We start from the raw sequence: 19,902 nt of genomic DNA, 5'->3' as shown, positions 1-19,902 counted from the left end.
GACTTTCGAGATTGAATAAGTTGTTCGTTACCATCGTATTTCATGACAAACAAACATATTGTGGTCACCTCACTATCCCACAAGTCCTTTTGACCAGTATAGAGCTAAAAATACAGTTACATTGGGTTACAGCTACCTAATATCTATAATATGCTGCAGTTCAAAGTCTATTCAATTTTTTTTGGTTTAGTTTTGAATTGAGTCTTGAGAATAATTTTCCAAACTTAAAAATCCTATTTTGGTATTTAGATGGGAGGGTGTGTGTATGTGTATATACATATATGTGTCAGCCTTCAACTGCTTTTTTTTTTTATAATTTTAGAAATACACTATTACATCACCCTTATTTGTCTCTACTGCATCAAAAAGTGGAAGGTGTCAATGGCCTTCAATAAACATTTTTAACAGCAAAAAGTTACATTTTGGAAAAATAGGGGGGCTGACTTTAATGCCTGGAAGAAAATTTCGACCTCAATTTAAATCATCAACATGCACAAAAGTTATACACAAAGGAATTGCAATATGCCTTTGACAAAAGTGATCAATGACAAGTTAACTGGTTGAAATCAAAATTTCAAGCTGATTACCAGCTTTAGTTTCTTTTCAAAAATTATTTATCAGTAGTAGTATTAAAAGAGTATAGATTCACCAACAAAATAATTTCTTTTACAGCCTAGAACACTAGCTTCAACTGTTCAAGTGAAAACAAAATATTAAAATTAAATTCAACTTTATTAAATTAAACAATAATGCAATGGACAAAGAACAAAACATGTAGCAATGTTTAACTAGATAGGGAAAATAATCAACCTACAACAATTTTCTAACAAAACTTAAAAACTACCTGTTTCAACTAATGAAAGAAAATACTTAAAATATATTTAAGAAGAACTCTGCCAGCTTGCTTAATTTTCCATGGCCTAAATGTTGTGTCTTAATGAAGATTGTAACACTCTAGAATGAAGGTGTCATGGTCAAAAACATGAAACATTTGTAACAAATAACTGGGAATACTCCTGTGTGCCAAGTATAACTTCCTGGTGCTCCTTCCATGTCAAGTTTTATTTTCAAAATGTTACATTTCCGTGACCTTCAGAAATTCAAACACCTGAACATTGTGACCTGACCTTGACCTATTAATGTCCTAAATGTTCTGTGTCATTGTCATTTTATCTGGCAAAAGAAAATAATTTTACACTTAGATCTAAGTGACTTTGTTAAAATGATCAAAGTGCTCTTGTTTCACACTTGTTTCTTGCCAAATGCAACCTTTGAGCCATGCAAGCACAATCTGTAAATGCTTTTAATCAATCATCAGCTACAATTTTACATTTACATCTTTGTTATACCCCCCGCTTGAAAAGCGGGAGGGTATATAGTAATCGGTATTTCCGTCCGTCTGTACGTCCGTCCGTCCGTCCGTCCGTCTGTCCGTCCGTCTGTTACGCTTTGGGGTACCCATCTCTTATCCGCAACTCCTCTCATACCACTGAATGAAATTTGATGAAACTTTCACAGAATCTTTATTACATATTGCCATTGTGCACCTCCTGTTTTACTTTTTGATCCGACACATATTTTCGGTTTCCCGGCCACAAGAAAACATGGAATTTTTCACCAGTTATAACCATATGGGAGGCGGGGGGTATCATTTAATGAGCTCATCGCTCACAGTACCTCTAGTTTGGGTCAGGTTTCTTCCATTCCTTCAAAATTATCACAGACTTAATTTTAATTTTTTGTAGCCTAGTTGTGAATTTGACCTTGTCTAAAAGACAATGATGTAATATCATTATACATGTAGGCACTTCTGGCAGAAAGCTACCTTTGTATGAAGTACGGTACTAGCCTATAAAATTCTTTCAGATTTCAAAAATACGTCCAGATAAGAATTTTACTTCTCTTATTTCAATGCTAGTTATGTACATTATGATGAAATAAAATACTTTTTAAAATTTTTACAAAACCTGAAAAGGAGCACATATTTAAACTGTAGTTTTATCATTTCTACAAAGTTTAGAATTAAGCTTCAAAGATGAAAAAAAAAACAGACATAGAGCCTCCAGTATATTCTCCCAAACTTAGTTTTGAGGGAAGAAGAAAAGCCAAAGGAAGAAAGGAAAACACACTATACTAGCTAGACTAGCATTACATTATCATAAAATGGACATCTTACACAAATGTAGCCATCCTTTAAAAAAAACTCTTTGTTTGCCCTCTCCCAACCAACAGACTAAAATGGTCCAACTCAAAACATTTTTTAACCTACAAGAAACAATATTTTTAATATTTTTTTAAAAAGTTTTTTTCAAGAATTTTCTCATCTCATTGACAAGTATGTTGACATTTTTCTAGAAAAAAAAATCATCTACTTTTAAAATTATTATCCCAATTGTTTTTAACAAAAAGTCAAAAGAGGGCAAATAGAAGTCTTTCAAAGATGGCCTTACATACTTTTTTTATACTAAAGACATTGATCATTCAAGGCCACTATTTATTAAATCTAAATTCAAATCAAAGCATTCTCTTTTTTCCTGGTCAATTTTATTCTGAAAGTCTCTTCTTGTAGCATTTGACTCAATTGAGCTAAAAAAAGGGGGTGACTAATTTACAAACACAAATAGAAAGTTTAACTTTTGTGGTTATAATTGTCAGAAAGTTAACATCTTTTTTTTCTAAATATCATTAGAAAGCATAATAATGTGAACAAGCAAATGATCAAAATTCATTAGTGATTTACAAGTACTCAAAATCATTGTTTAAAATAACCAGTAATTAGTGTTCAAAATCAAAATGCAAAAATTTCTTACACCTTCTTTTGTTTGGAAGAAAACGTTTTAAAAATAAAGCATTAAAAAAATCCCTACACCTTTGTTATTATAAAGACATGTCACTGCAATACACTGCTGTATAAGTATACATACATATACTAACATATTTTTCTTTAAATACATAGACCGATTTTAATTACATATACATTTCATTGTTAAGTTTGATTCATGAACTTAGGCTACAAGTCATACATTATATGTAAATGTGCTGAAATTACATGTGTACAAATAATCTTTTTTCATATCAAGAAATCATGCTTTTTATGTATTCTTAGACCTCCCCATGCCCATTAACTTCACTAATCAAGCAATGAAACTTTACATATTTTTCAGAACCAATAAACGTACAATTTAATTCATGTAATGTGAAAAAAGTTGGTTGCATGTTTCAACAATCCACTAAAATGCGAGTTTATATTACACACATGCCCTCCTCTGTGCAATAATGGTGAGAATTTGACAAAATGTGGGCAATCTCAATAGGATGAATATCTATTAGACAGAAGTTTGAAAAATCTATAAAAAGACTCTACAAATTTTAAACATATGCCCTGTTCACATGGAGAGTTCAATTCGATTTAAACGTAAGTTTACTGCAAATTAGCTTTGCTTAGCATTCACATGGAGAATTTAATGCGAATTAGTTTAATTCGAATTAATTTACTGCACATTAAATTCCTTCGCATTAACTCAGTGTGAACGCTAAGCGAAGCTAATTCAAATTAAATTTTGATGCATGCATAAGGCCAGAACTGAGTCACAGTACACATGTTGATGGTTAGATTTAGGTATCTGTGTTACATTTGGTTCGAAAATCAAGGAAAAGCATGGTAATCACTAATTGTATCCCTGTAGCCACTATGATTCAAATGGATGGCTCTGCATACATGACGTGATTTACAAATGATGTCATAATAGCCTTCCTGAATAGTCTTTTTGTAGTTATAAAATTTTAATTCATTCGCATTAGTTTACTTCGATTTAGCTGTCGTGTGAATGCAATTTAATTCGCATTATTTTGATTCACATTAGTTTACTTCGCATTAATTTACTGAGAATTAAACTCTTCGTGTGAACAGGGCATTAGATTATGGCACATCTGTCAGTCTTAGTAAGCTTTCCTGTCACATGTGGCTACCGTTTCTCATTCATATTTCAATTAACGTTTGGTTAATCAAAAATACAATTAAGAATTAAATAACTTCTCACCATTTGTGTAGCCTTGCTCAACTGACCTTCATTCAAGGTCTATATATACTGGTACATGTATATATTTTTATTTGTTACTGGGAAGCTACTATTCCTAGTTACATGTGTGTTTCAAGGTTATAAGCAACTCTATAAAGATACATATAAACTTATTAAGTTGTGCAAGAGATGTCATGGCAGATTTTATCTTCTTATTCCCTTCCACAAATCTGAGAAGCATGTCTCCTTACCAAAAAGCATGCATCCTGACTGAAAAGCATATATCCTTACTGAGAAGCATGTTTCCTTACCGAAAAGCATGTATCCTGAGAAGCATGTAATATCCGTTCCGAAAAGCATGTATCCTGACTGAAAAGCATGTATCCTTACTGAAAAGATTTCCTTACAGAGAAGCATGTGTTCTTACTGAAAATCATGTATCCTTACTATAAAGCATGTATCCTTACTAAAAAGATTTCCGTAACATTTGTAATAACCAACGTTATAAACCTCGATCTTTCTTGAGGTGCTTATAGCTATTTCGACATGATCTCATGCTTCAATGTCTAAATAATCCAGTACATTACGAAATACATCACTTAGATACTTAGTATATCTTAAATATACAGTACATACATCATTTTTGATTATAGCATTAAGATATTCTTAATCACTGTTACAGTAACTTTTTATGGCACATTCTGTATCGCATAACAAAATACATGTACCACATACAACAACAAATCACTATAAATTCAGTGTTTATGTGTACAGTGAGACTGACATACTGGTGACAACTCTAGTACGTCTTGTCTACTGTAAAATAACCAACTGTTCACATCAACCCTCTTATGTTTTCATCTTGAACCTTCAATAGGAAAAATATCAACATAGGTGAATATACAAAATATTTCTATGATATTCATATATGAATATAATGTTTTGTATTTTCCTTAACCAGTGATTTTAGTACAAGCAGGTACAACCCTTACAGCTAAAAATGGCTGACAAGGTTTAAAATACCAACACAATCCCTGTCATATACCATGATATTCTCGATTGCTCATGTTGGCTATGTTTGCAGCTACATTGTATTAGCAATGGTTTGAGAATAAACAAGGCAAGTTTATGCAGCTTGCTTAACGTTCCAGGGTATAGTTAAACTGATTGAAAAAAAGGTCTTGAACCCATTGTTTGTTTAAGATTTCTACATAATGCACAACAAATATTCAACAATGTTTGTAATAAGTAATTTGTAATCTGATCCTTTGTATCCACCAATAACTGAATTAACAGATTTTGCTCTTTAGCTCTCATGAATAAATGAAAAAATAAGAAAAATCATGGCATGTTGTTTCATGACACTGGTGGGATCTAAAAACAAAAGATCCTCAATTACCAAATAATTACCGTATACTAGCTTATGTACAAATTCATCCATAACAGATTTGATTCTCATGACCTATTTGTAATCAAAAATACAAAACTTAGAAGAGAAATACAGTGAAATGTTAATTGCTTTTATGTAAAAAAGTTTTCCTATCCATAGCAGTGGATGCTACAGTTATCCTTCTTTCTCTGTGTCTTCAGGATACTGAAGCTATCCTCTTCCTCACTGTCTACTGGATACTACAGGTATCATCCTTCTTCCTCCGTTCTGGATAGTCCATCCGTTCCACGCGCCCGGAAGATGTCCGGTAAGACAGACCTGGGGACTCTACTGGACTCACCTGAGAAGCAGGTAAATCAGAGGGTGTAGTGGGAGATGACAGATAGGGGTTGCTGTACACCTGACCTACACTCACAGAAGGTTGAGCACCAGCATTCTGAGCACTACTCACTCGAGTTGGGTAGCCTTGAGCACTGCTAGAAGAGTTGTACGAACTGCTAGAAAAATTCTGGTTATAACCAGAATGTGCATTAGCAGACCCTGTATTTGAACTCTGAACAGTTGCTCCTAAAGACGTTGGCCTGCTCACAGGCATTGGAACTGCAGCAGGCGAAACGAGATCATCATCTTTCTCTTTATATGCTATCAGGTATTCCGGGTAGCTCTGGTTTCTGTCAAAAGTGACAAATATTGTTGGGTTGGCCATATTATCTACACAAGAATCATACCGCCTGTGACCTTCCATAATCGGGGGACATTTCATGTCCCTCTCCCCTTTGGTGTAGCTACCAATAAGAACCTTTGCTTTTAACATCAGCCGCAATGGACCTCTGGTGTAGCAATTGCTGTACTTTGAAGTAGTAGCAAAGTATGACCCTTGGCCATACATAGTGGCGTTTTTACCACTCAATCTAAAATCAAAATTGGTAGTACAAATTCCATAACAAGTGTTAATGGAATCTGTGCCATGAAAGAGGCTTCTCTCATCCACGCTTCCACCTCTCGCCTCACTGATTCTTTCCATATTGGACTTCTTCCTATAAAAAAGGATTAAACTTCAATTGCTGAAAAATTCTTCTTTTTCCTTACCAAATTAAATATTTTCCTCATCCCTACTCTTTCTCTTCAAATCCCCGAGACTTAAATAATGTTTTGACTTTAATAAGAGAATACCACCGTGTACATTTGTACCTGCATTTCATATGTGAAATCAGCTCGATTGGCCCCATATTAGCTAAAAGGTTAAATGTTTACTACCTCTAATTATTGTTCATGCTTAATACAAAACATTTCCAATATACGTATGTATAAAACTTTTTGAAATGGACTGAATTCTGTATACAGGGTTATCTTTGCCCTTTCACACCTGCAAACAATTTTGCCCCGTCTTGAATTCGTCCAGTCACAGTTCTGTTTCAGAAATTGTAATTTGAATTCATTGAATTCATACCGTTTTAAATTCACCCAACTGAAGGTAGGGCGAAAGGGGCGAAAATAAAATGGGGGCAAAAAATTTCTTGTAAACAGTATTTAATTCCTGTAGATGGCAAATTTACGAAGTCATTTATATAGAAATCTCAGGAAACTTGACTTACATTTTGTACTCATTCCAGAGCTCCAGATTCTGTACACGATAAATATTGCAGATCTGGAAATTGTCCTCCTTAAGTGTGCTGAAGAAGGAAGATTTGACATCTACGAACTCTTTGTTAGATTCCTCCAAATCCACTAATTCAAAATCATGTGCCAAGTCCCATGGGGCCCAACCAGGGGGTCTGGAGCCGGGATAGGATATGGCAAGGTAGGGTGGACTGAAAATCAATGGAGACTGATTAGGAAATATTTACAAAAATTAAACAACTTGACTTTGGAAAAATTTAAGAAATCTAAGAAAATGTAAATACCGTATATTAAGTAGAATTTTTAGCGAGGATTTAATTTTGGCATTATTAGCGAGGGTGCCGAGATCGCTAAAACTGAATATCGCTAAAAATTAATTGTGTTTTATTTGTAAAAGCTTCTTTAATGCGCATTCTAAAATCCCTAAAATAACATCTCGATAAAATAAAATTATCAGTTTTTAAGGACAAATTGCTTAATTTGCGTCTCGCTAAAATTTCCACTTATAGTCGGTAATCCAACCTACAGAATGAATTATACCTACCTCTGAATTGCTTGTAATCATTCTCTCCCCCCCCCCCAAAGAAATGGAATTTTCATATTGTGATTACCTTGTGCTTCACTATTTCAACCAGTTAGGGATTTATCTAATTTGAAAGGGCAAGGAATGTCTGCCTGTAATTTGTTTGTTATTTAACTGCAACATGGTGCCTCAATTTATACAGTCTCATCTGAAGGATGTGGTCTCTACATCCCACAGTGGAATTGGAACCCGTTTACTAAGGATCAACTCCTTACTTTGTGACTCTACAGCAGAGGCTCGAAACACTACACCACGTCAATGACTCTGCGATTTGAGAAAGGGAATTGAAATGCCCAAAATATCAAGATCTTAATGAAATACGATTCTAAGTTTCTAACTGACTTTGTCCTGAGGGATGTGGCAAAAACCATTCAAACTGATACAGTTTCATTATTAATGGTTTCTGTCACAACCCTCAGGACAAAGGGAGACAGAACACAGTTTTTGTTCCCCTTTACCTACAGAAGCTGGAAACCCTAATTGGTTGAAATTTATTCATTTGTTCCAGAAAACGCCAAAAATGTTCAAATGTTTTGCTGGATGCGGTTCATTATCTTTGTTCCCCTTCTAATTTGCATAACGTGTTTCTACAGGTATAATAACTTACAAGGATTTTGCTGCCACATCTGCCAGTGAGAGAAACACTGGTCGACGGAGAATCTTGCGAACTTTATCTGTATCAATATTCGTCTGCTGCAAACCTGCAAAATCTATCCGATACTTAAATCGGTAGCTTTCTCTTGTAAAAAGGTAACTCTTTTGTCCACTGAGATATTTTTTCTCCAAAGTGTACTGGAATCTTTCCTATGAAAAAAAAGTAAAATTGTAAATGCACATATGAGACTGAAAATGAACTGTAGCAAATGTTCCAAAGAATTTTTTTTCCAAAGTTGAAGGTGACATTGGATGTTTTACTTTAATCTGTTCTCTGCACATTCAAAGGTTTAATCAGTTTACTATAAACAATGAATTGCAGATCTATAATAATCAGATGTTACAAAAATTTATCCTGTGAAACCTGAAATACGAGTGATTCTGACACAAATTAAGGAGAAGAATTTACTATTTGTTATTTAGAACTAGTTTCCAGTCCTTTTGATTGACATCAGTAAACTATGTTCAAAACAAACAAAAACACAAATCTGATCATCAACAAAATACTCTTTATCTAATGCGACCTATAACAATATTAACCTATAACAACTAACCTTGTCATACAGAACCCACTGCTTGGCATCATCCTGATAGTACCACCGCCACTGGGTGTGGAACGAACCGGCAGCCAATGGCTTCCTCTCCTTAGCAAACGACGCCGTGGACAGACGCCTAATGGCGAGAACGTCTTGTGTACTCAGGGGTTCATCTCCGTGGATTATCTCATACACAACTCCCTTCTCCTCGTTAAACTTCATGTGAACCCTGTATCTTCTCTCTTGATACTCCACCTTTATACAAGAATATGATATATTAGCTGTGTTCAAGAATCCAACATTCATTACAAACAGGTTCAATATTTTAAAATAAATCTCCTTACCTCCCCTCCTTCCACATCTTCTAGACTGCAGTAGCTTTTTTCCAGTTTCTGGTTTTCCGCATCGTTAAAGCTGACCCAATCGCCATAGATACGGATCTGCCAGAGGTAGGGGAGAGGTGTGTGGTGTTTATCGCAGCCCCTCCCCTGGCAGGCTGCCAACAAACTACTGACACAGATGTCTTTTTTGTGTGCATCCTTTTCCGCTATACTCTTTGACGTCACCTCCTGTGCATTATTACCTACTATGACAAAAAATGAGGTTGGTATCAGATTTAATGTATTAATTATAATCATACTATACTGATTATCATATTCATTAATGATACACTTTTAAAGTGCCAAATTATAAACATTTATTTCACAACTGATATCAAATTACACTATACTAATAAACATTTTAACATTTTTTTTATTCTTTGGTTTTTAGTAAAGGAAATTCATGTTGCAGCTGTTGAAGAAAAAAACATATGTATTTTTTTTTTTGCAATACATGTAGCTGCAATGTTTCCATACTAACAAAGTCAAGCAAGTAAAAGCCCTTTCATTGTTTATATTTATATCTGTATAAAAAATGACCTAAAGTAGAATAAGCAGATTAAACATTATTATATTGATATATTTGTCATTGTATGTTTCATTGATGGAACAGCCACTGCTCAAGAAATCTCAAGACATGAAATGCTTGGTGTTGTTTACTGATTGATAAACAGCAATGGTTTTCTCAAGAAATAAAAGAGAAAATGTTAATAGTGGATGTAACAATAATTTTACAAACATGATGTACCTGGAATGGATGCCTCAGTGTCTGGCTTTCTACCATACTCCAGGAATTCTGTGTCCTCCACGTCGGCTGCCCATCTGTCTTTTCTATCCAATCTTCTCTTCTGGGGGTAAACCTCTTCTGTTGACTCTGAAGGGTCTCTTCCATAACTTCCAGGATAGACATCTTTTTCCTCTTCCTCTACATAATCTTCCTCTTCCTCACCATCATCATCTTCATCTTCATCATCATCCATGTCATCAGACAACTCTAATTCATCCACATTACTCATGATTTCAGAAAAATCAACGGCGGATGCTCCATCACCAGGGTCCTTCTTGCTTCTTGGTTTTCTTGGCATATTGATGAGAAACTTCAGCAGGGCTAATTTCTCCTTGGTCCACTTGTCCATCCTGTGGCATGAGAGGACCCACAAGTTGTGAGGGGTCTCTAAATCATGTCCTCGAGGGCAGTTAGAATCTTCACATTTATCTCGAATGTAGTTAAAGCAGATGTGAAGATAAGGACAATCATCGCCTTCTGGACACCTTTTTCTGTGGCAAATCTGGGGATACCTGCACTGAACAATGGTTTTTATTTCCACATCTTTAAAAGGATTAAGCCCAAGTTTTGCTTTCAAGACCCTGTTGTGACCTTTTGTAAATGTATGACCTTTTCTACATTTGAAGCCACGTTTGCACCATCCATTCAAGAAGAAGTTACAAATATGAAAATGGCTGCAATCCTTACGGTCACATTTCTTTTTTCCTCCAAAACCCATATGATGAGCACATACTGTAGCATTGATGTGAAAGGGTCTAATAAATAGAGGTTTGTGGTTCCTTTTAAAAATGGATAGTCGCTTCCTTGGTTCCATTATCCACTCATCAAAATTTGGAGGCAAGGGAGTATATTCCTCTTTGAATTTTGCTATGCTGGCACATCCTCCCATTGTACTCACCAGGAATTTGAATACCTTAGCCTCCGAGAAGCTTACGTCTGCATCATCTTCAAATTCTCGGCTGGGCTGCTCTGTCACACCATCTTGGCTAGACTCTTGACCTCTCTCACTTCTCCCTGGATCACCTCCCCTTCCTCCTCTACCTCTACCCCTTCCTCCTCTTTGACTCCTACCCCTTGCAGACTGTGAACTCTGACTGCTGACACTTTCATTGTCTGAGTCATTCCTTTGGTAGGAATCCCTATCATCATTGGGTTGATTAGGAGCATTTCTTCCCCTGCCTCTTCTCCTGTTACCACGACCTCTACCTGGCTGTGAAACATGGCTGCACACACTCTCATTGTCAGAGTCATTGCCCACATCACCCTCTCCTGGCATTTCTTCCCCATCCTCCAGTACACCCGTTCCTCCTCTCCCCCTCCTTCTTCTTCCACCTCTACCTTTTCCTCTCTGAGGCTCTTCACTTCCACCACTGTCCTCTTTCTGCCTACTCATACCACTCTCACTGTTTTGTCTTTCCCGTTGTTCCCCCTGCCTGTTTCCACCTTGTGCCCCTCGTTTTTTGTCTCTAGCTGATGGTGGTTTTTCACTAACAACATTCACACCAGGCATGGTTAGATTTTTCAGGTCCTCTAACATTTCATCGATGAGTTTCTCATCCTCACGTTCATCTTTCTTTTTCTGTTTTAATTTGGACTCAGTACTTTTTTCTTTCCTCTCCTTTTGTACCTTTTCCTCTTCATTAGGACCTTAATTAAGATAAAGAAAAGAATATATTTAAACATTCAATTATTAACCTTGCAGCATCTGTTAATTTTACAAAAATATAACTGTTGTGAAATAATATCACCTCATAAACAATTACAAGATGTTTGTATTTAGTTAAACAAAAGATGTTTGTAAAACAATCCCTCCCCTAAATAATTGGAATTTTTATAAGTCAAGGGGCCATAACTCTATCCAAAATGGCTTGATCATACCCAAAACAGTACTTAATCTAGATATTCTTATGATAAATTTGTATACCAAATTTCATTTCAATATGTGCAACCTCTGCAAAGAAAAGGAATGAAAACTGCAAATCATTGGAATTTTTCAAAGTCCAAGGGGCATAACTTTGTCCAAAATGGCTCAATCATATCCAAAACAAAACCTACATATTCCTATGATAATTCTGTATACCAAATTTCAATATAAGCAACCTCTGCAGAGAAAATGAATGGATGGTGGAACGACAAACAGACTGACTGACAGACAGCAGCAAAGCAATATACCCTTCCTTCTTCGAAGAGGAGCATTCCGGGTAAATATGGTATGGTATACATTCTTCTTCCATTAAACATGTCTAAACTTTAGCTTAGCTGATTAAAGATGAATCATAATATTCTAAAGAAAACTTGATTTGATGTATTATACTAAGTTTTAAGATTTGTAGACCACTAGTTGTAAGGAAGCATTTTTTTCAATTACTTCACAATTCATGGGTCAATGTTGGTGGGAAGCCAACATTCTGTTAGATTGTGGGAATGTTATTTCATGGATAACCTATAGATATGGAAGAATTAATGATAATTATGCAAAATAACTGATCATGGGGATGAAATTTTGTGGATAAGGGTGACCCACACACTCCCCAAACACTGCTCTCCACAGACATTGCTGATTCTACTGTATCTGGCATATTTAAACAAGCACTCTGAAAGTTTTCTATTGGCAATGCTAGTCCCCTATCGGCAAGCATAATCTGGTTCCCTTAAAAAATTAAATTGCAATAATTATGTCAAAAATCATTGACACTGAATGCAATGCAAACTTGATCTATAACTCATCAAGGCAAAGTCACACACCTACAATCAGCTCAATTAATATCTGCCAGTGTTTAGAAAAAAATGTGTGGAAAACCAGGTGGAACAAACAGACATAGCGACAGCTAGACCGACGGACAGATACAGAGGAAACCAAGTCCCCTTCGGTTTCACCAGTAGGGCCTGCAGGGGACCAAAAAAAAGAACATAAGGACAGATGATAAAAAAAAATTAAGGGAGGCCTGGATTGGTATACCTTGTAAACTTTCTACGATTTTCAAATTTCTAGTTTTCTAGATTTACTATCATCCTATGAATTTAAGCAAATTTTTGTCCCTTAAAATGAAATCAATTATTTGGATCAATGTGCAAATTAAGTACTTATTTTCTCTTTGCCAAGACATTGCTTTAAGAGCTTGCTGTGTTACATGTCACTGTGCTCACTGTAAGTTTCATCTTTTCTGGCCCCGTGGTTCTTCAGACGAAGATATTTTAAAGATGTCCAAAATTATCAGGATTCTTCAGTATCTCTCCTTGAAAAAGGGTATGGCACTTTCCTGTGAATAAGCTTAAAAGTGCATGGACACAGATTTGAAGTTAATATTTTCTGTATAATATCACAACTTATATATTTTAATAGAATTTCATACAAAAATATATAAAAAAATTTGTTTCATCTAAAAGTTATTGAAACTTCAAATTTTTGCATGGGTGTGATTGACACATATCCTTGCACTCTCACAAATTTTACTAATATTCTTAATACAAAGGAACAGTGGCAATCTTGTTGTGTATTAATGCAAAACATTAAAACTTTAATCCAGAAAAATAATTATATTCAGAGTAGAAATGTTCATAAGCAAAACCCCTTCACAAGTATCGCCATTCCACGCTTAGTGTTTTGTACACAGTTTAGCAAATTGAACACACCCTTGAAACGTACACAGTTTTTGTAAACAGGGCACGAGCTTTGTTATTTTTAATGTTTACAATTCACCAGGTGCGTTCAATTGTTAAAGTCTGCTCACCACAACTGCACGGACTGACAATATACTGTATGTATGTTTTGCTTTCGAACATTTCTACTCTGAATTTTCTGGATTATAGTTATAATATTTTTCATTTATAGTCGCAACAAAATTTCCACTTTTCCAAAGTATTAAGAATGAAATTAAAATTTTTGAAAGTGCAAGGATGTGTCAATGAAACACGTCTAAAAAATTTGAAGTTTTAATAACTTTTAGATGAAATAAAATTCTTAATATATTTTTGTGTGAAATGCTATTAGAGTATATAAGTCGTAATATTATACAGAAAATACTAACTTCAAATCTGTGTCTATGCACCTTTAAATCCCCTTTATTCAAGGAAGCTTTGTGACAAGTTTGATTGAAATTGGCCCAATGGTTCTTTAGTTCAAAATATGAAAAGATTAGAGATGATAGATGGACGCTGGAAACTCTTTGATCAGAATAGATTAATTACGTGTGCCTTTGTCTCAGGTGAGCGTCAAAGGCCTAAAATATTTATAGAGCTGCCAACAGCATACTTCAATTTGAATACTCAAAATGATGTTAACATGAAGCATAAAAAAGAGCAAACCTTCCACACAGATGATATTAAAAAGGTTCTTCAATGCCTCTTTTGCTGCATTTTTCTTTGCTTCTTTTTTGGTCTCTGCATATCCTTCATATGACCTTCCATCAACCTCCGTAATAACACACACAAAATCATTATTGGTGGGGCAGTCCCTGTATACAACATTTTTCTTCATTTCATTTAAAACCGTCACTGGGTGCTTGTAAACAAACTTTGCTGATCCTGAAACATATCATAAGCAATGGTCGTATTATAAGCATCTGATTTATCTAGTTCCGAGTTCTTAGCAACATTTAAATCTGTCTTTTGGTTTAAATAATACTTTTACTTCACCTCTTTGTGTCTTTAAAATTGATTTTTAAAGCAAATTATTTCTAGAAAAATAAATCTGATACCAGCTGATGCCTCAGGATTTGGTGGTAGCAGTGGTCTTGGTGGTGCCTGTGGAAGATAGGGGTTTAATCCAAAATTAGGCTGTTGCGGCCCTGCATAATTGGGCTTTTGCTGTCCTGCATAATTAGGCTGTTGTGGCCCTGCATAATTAGGCTGTTGTGGCCCTGCATAATTAGGCTGTTGCTGCCCTGCATAATTTGGCATCCGTACTTGCTGGGGTGGCGGTGGATACATTTGATTTCCCATTTGAGGAGGTCCATATAAACCTTGTGATTGTGGAGGCATTCCAAGAAGAGAACCTGGCTGGCTTGGTTGATGTACATTAGATCCTATGGGCTGACTTGGAAAATATTGCTGATTATTTCCAGGCTGGAAGTTCTGTTGCCCTGGTCCTGAAAATAATGGAAAATACAACTGTCACAAGAAATCTAAACTAATCAAAAACAGATATTGTGAGATAACATATGCTGGAAATGATGTTGGATGTTAAAGCTATAAGCTTTATTCAATGTTTAATGCTTTATTAAATAATCCTGGTGGGAACTGGAACTTTTAGTTTTGACTTTTGACCATCCAGCTTCCTTGCCTCAAAACTTTAAAATTGTATACAGTGTATTTGTAAAGCTTCTTCCTGTGTAAGTTCTTTTATTATCAAAACCAGAAGTCTCTGTTGAGACTGAAGCTTTACTGGTTTAAATTACTTAAAGGAAAAGGAAGAGAAAAGCAAAGGAAAAGAAAAGTAGCAGTTGGGAATTGAAACTTTACAACAGCAATAAATAGAATAATGATCCTTGATTAAGTCTCTTTATGTTCTTAGTGTAGTCTACTTGCATGCCACATTATATTATAATCAGACTAAAACTGTATTTGGAGTAACATTTTGAAAGTATTTCACGTAAATTTCTATTTTTAGTAACCACGGCAACACAATTCATCAAAATCAAAAACTGATATTTAAAATTATGTATCTTAGTGTAGTCTACTTGTGAGACAAGTTATACTGAAATCAGACCAAAACTGTAGGAGGAGTAGCATTTTGAAAGAATTTCATAGAAATTTCTATTTTTAGTAACCACCGCAACACCATTCATCGAAATCAAAAACCAATACAAAGAATTATGTACCTTAGTGTAGTCTACTTGTGTGCCAAATTATATTGAAATCAGTCCAAAACTGTTAGAGGATTAGCATTTTGAAAAATTGTTTACAGACAGACGGACAGACGCCGGACGCATTACTGTAGTCTCTGACCATTAGAGCTAAAAAATTAGGAGAAAAACCTTGGTTTAAATTTTAAAAAAATGACTTACGCTGTCCTGGATGTCCTTGATAGCCACCCCTAAAAAATTCACTGCCACCTTGTGATCCACCTCTGGCATTTCCTGTGGGATTTCCTCTGCCCGAATGTCCACCACGATGCCCACCTTGTGATCCACCTCTGGCCTTTCCTGTGGGATTTTCTCTGCCTGCCTGCCCACCACGCTGCCCTCCATGAGATCCTCCTCTTGGATTTCCTTGACTACCACCCCTGGAGGATCCACCCCTGCCTTTATTGTCACTCATATTCTCTATGATCACAAAATGTAGATTGACTTTTAATATACCATTATAACAGGAGAGAAGAAAAACATGATGAATCAAACCGTGGTTCAAACCTAGGCCCCGTTAATCTCAAGCACCTTACTGATGCATACAAATGATTATGTACAAACTGTTCAAGAATTTTTTTTACATCATTCAAAGGATCATCATCGGCGGTATACCAATATTCCCTGCAGAATCTGCCAGTTTTCTTTTAGTTCACTCTAGCTAATACACCAAAACTCTTATTTGATATGCATATTATTGAACTTGGTTAATCATAATGTAAACAAAACATTATGATGAATCATCAGTGATGTTCCATATATATTGCAAGATAATCTGATAATTACACTGTAAAACATCGCAAACATGCAGACAAGGGATTGGATTTTCATAAAACAGTTACTAATTTGGGAAAACAAAGAGAGATTTATAACTCTATAATTTTGGTAAAAATGTTTTTAAAACATCTTTCCCCCCCCTACAAAAGAAAAATTCCTTTTTACAGGTGATATGGACTGTCACTTCACAAATTACCTAAGCTTTTTATGTTTCATGGGGGGGGGGGGATATATGTTTATAAAAAAAAAACGACAAAAATGCTTATTTTTTTAACAATTATTTAAAAGCACTTAATTAATTTACAACAAAAACATTGTATCTCATTACTGTTTCTGTTTAATTTTATATGTGTTAAACATAAGAAAAGATTAAAAGGAACATTTAATAATATCCAAGACACTTTCACAATATTATGATATGCTTTAAAGCCTGATTTCAGTGGAAAGCATCGTCTATCCCCCTTATTTCAAGAACTAGAATTAAGGATAATTTACTACATTATACTGTATTTACTGTTCTTAGTACATGTATCAGACAAACATTTTATGGCCAAATTGCCATTAATATTAATTAAATAAAAGGAATCAAGAGTTAGTTAGAATAATTTAACTGTGTCTCTGGACAAGCCCTCACCGGACAATATCATTTTAACGATAGAACTTTCTATCTAAGATTTATTAATTATATAGTGTGCGTATAGTACTTTGAGAAAATACAGTAGATCACTAAATTTTCCTGACAACTTATTTTGTGAGATAGGCATTGACTCTTTATTAACGAGACATAATCTTAAGGAATTGTTATATATTTCTCTGTATAATCTTAAGGAATTCTATCATAGATTTGAAATTTTCGCAAGCTCAGTATCTCGCGTAATTATGCAAAAATAAAGTTTTCGCAAATAAAAAGTGATTATAACAGTAAATATATTGACTTCAAATCTGTTTATATGTCCCTTTAACACAATACAGTAAAACTCGTTTAGTACGAACACGGATATAGCGAATTCACGGATGTAGCGAAATTTTTCTGGGTCCCCGGCAAAATCCTTAACAAATCTTTGTAAAATTTTTCGGTTATAACGAACTCTGATATAACGAATTTACGGATATAGCGAACTGATTTTCAGTCCCGTTTAGGTTAAATATAATGAAATTTACATGTGTATCTTTTATAACGAACTTTCAAAGATATCAAAATTTGATAAACTGAACTGACTTTATTTTCTTTTTGCATTTGTATATAAAAATAAATTCATAATAAAACCTTGGTTATCAAAAGTATGTTTTGTAATATTTGCTTCCCTAACATATTTGGTATTAACACTTGAAGGAAAAAAAATTAATATTACGACTTCGTTATATATGTTTATACGAATTCGTTATATGGATATAACGAATTACGGATATAGCGAATTAAATTCACAGGTCCCCAGGACTTCGCTATATCCGAGTTTTACTGTACATACTGTATAACCTGTACTTTTTCAATTGTTGATTTGAAAAATATGCTGGTTGAATAATTAAGATAATTAATCGTTTCACACTTACTTTCTAGCTAATTAAAATTAGATTCTTTACACTCCTGTATTTTGTTACATTGCTATAAGGATCTAACAACTTCCCATCAGAGGTCATCTGAGATTGAACTTTAGATCTATATAGGGTTCATTCTATCTATTCCCACTTTTTGAAAATCATGAAGAAAAAGGTAAGATTTTATGTGGGAATAGGTGGAATTTTGTGTAAACAAATAATTAACTATGTTCTTAAATTTAGGTATTAAGTTGCTTTTTTTGCAAGATCTTTTTATTATTTCAAAAATCTTAAATAAATCATATTTTCTCACAGATGTATTCATTATTTTCTGTCTTAAAATGTACAAAATACATGTAAATCTAAACATCTATTGTTATTTGCAAGTGGGAATAGGTGGAGTTGAGATTTTTAAAAAGTGGGAATAGCTAGAAGACACCCTATATAGGCTAGCTATCCCGACAGCGACATAACACATAATTAAAGGATCTAATTTTAATATTTGACATGTTTGATTGACTTACTTTTGGGTTGATGATACATAGTTTTTTTTTATGAGCAATGCATGTACAGTATTTTTATCTAAAATCCAGTTTTTTTTCCAATCATGCTTATGTCAAAATTAATCTTTAAACACAGGAGTCGGCAGTTTTATCAATAAACCAGTGTAAACATAACCTATGAGCTTCGCGAGCTCATAGGTTATGTTTACACTGGTTTATTGATAAAACTGCCGACTCCTGTGCTTTAAATTAAATTATGAATAAATTGATTTACATATTTATATGTTTAAAAAAAGGCATTCACACATGTACAAAATAAGCCCCTAGCTCCCTCACTTTGAATTTACCACCCGGTAAAAAATCTCGGCCTTTAACATGTTTAATCTATGAAAAGAGTTTGATGTGATCAGTAAATATATTATAATTTACTACAGGATGTCTATATTGACTTTACTGATAATTTAAATACCCACATACATGTACATGCATGATACAGTCAGTTTAAGGTCTAAAAAGGAATGAGGCACACATCACAGTAAACATTTTAAAACAGTATATATCTATACAGTTGAATACTCACTGTTTTATTCATCAAAAGTCCTTAACATGCAACCTTTATCATGCAGTATGGGGAGGTTTATAATATTTATTGGTTTTTACACATGGCTTTTTAGAAAATCTACTTTCGTTTTGCTTTCAAGGAAATCAAAGGACCGAAAGCAACGGTTTACAGTCAACTCGTACACAAACCGTCTCGTACACAAACCGAGTCGTACACAAAAAGTCAACTCGTACACAAATCAGAAGTCAACTCGTACACAAACTGATGTCATTTGTACATAGTTCCCTATGTGGTTTAATGTATAGTTTTTCTCAGTGTTAAAAAATTGAGGAGTCAACTTGTACACAAAGATTTTTTTTTGTACATTTTAATCTTTTTTATGCCGCTGATTTTACCTATACCTTATGCGCAGATTGTTTTTTTTATTATAAGGTTTTTTGCGACGTAAATCTTGGGCGTCAGCTCCTACACATTTTTCGTTATTTAAATATACATTTATTTGATACATAAATGAGAAGTCCCGTTTTTTTTATTCTGCAAATTTAATTGTAAATTAAAATATCTTATTAAACAACATGATCAGATCGATTCAATATAATTGAATTTGATTTAAACATCACCCCAAGATAATATGTGAATTTTACATTTTAAAATTAGTCTTCGGCTTTTATGCAAGTAATATGTGGATATAAATATAACTTAATTTAGGTAA

The 19,902-nt window shown here is 34.4% G+C and overlaps 1 protein-coding gene across 1 annotated transcript; it reads right to left on the bottom strand.

Moving 5' to 3' along the window:
• Window positions 1-713: 713 nt before the first annotated feature.
• On the bottom strand, window positions 714-19,270 carry LOC134242951 (uncharacterized). Its single transcript, XM_062725156.1, has 10 exons — window positions 19,209-19,270; window positions 15,975-16,232; window positions 14,667-15,056; window positions 14,275-14,493; window positions 9,931-11,616; window positions 9,147-9,385; window positions 8,821-9,057; window positions 8,220-8,416; window positions 7,005-7,220; window positions 714-6,446 (listed from the first exon to the last, which is right to left on the bottom strand). Exons 2-10 carry the CDS (start codon window positions 16,225-16,227, stop codon window positions 5,639-5,641), a joined length of 4,245 nt encoding a protein of 1,414 aa, XP_062581140.1. The 5' UTR covers window positions 16,228-16,232; window positions 19,209-19,270; the 3' UTR covers window positions 714-5,638.
• Between the last annotated feature and the right edge of the window lie 632 nt (window positions 19,271-19,902).

Source organism: Saccostrea cucullata, unplaced genomic scaffold, assembly GCF_032062105.1.
Source record: "Saccostrea cucullata isolate Sc308-1 unplaced genomic scaffold, CSIRO_AGI_Scuc_v1 ctg128, whole genome shotgun sequence".
Lineage (NCBI taxonomy): Eukaryota > Metazoa > Mollusca > Bivalvia > Ostreida > Ostreidae > Saccostrea > Saccostrea cuccullata.
This window is presented reverse-complemented; position numbering and strand designations above follow the sequence as displayed.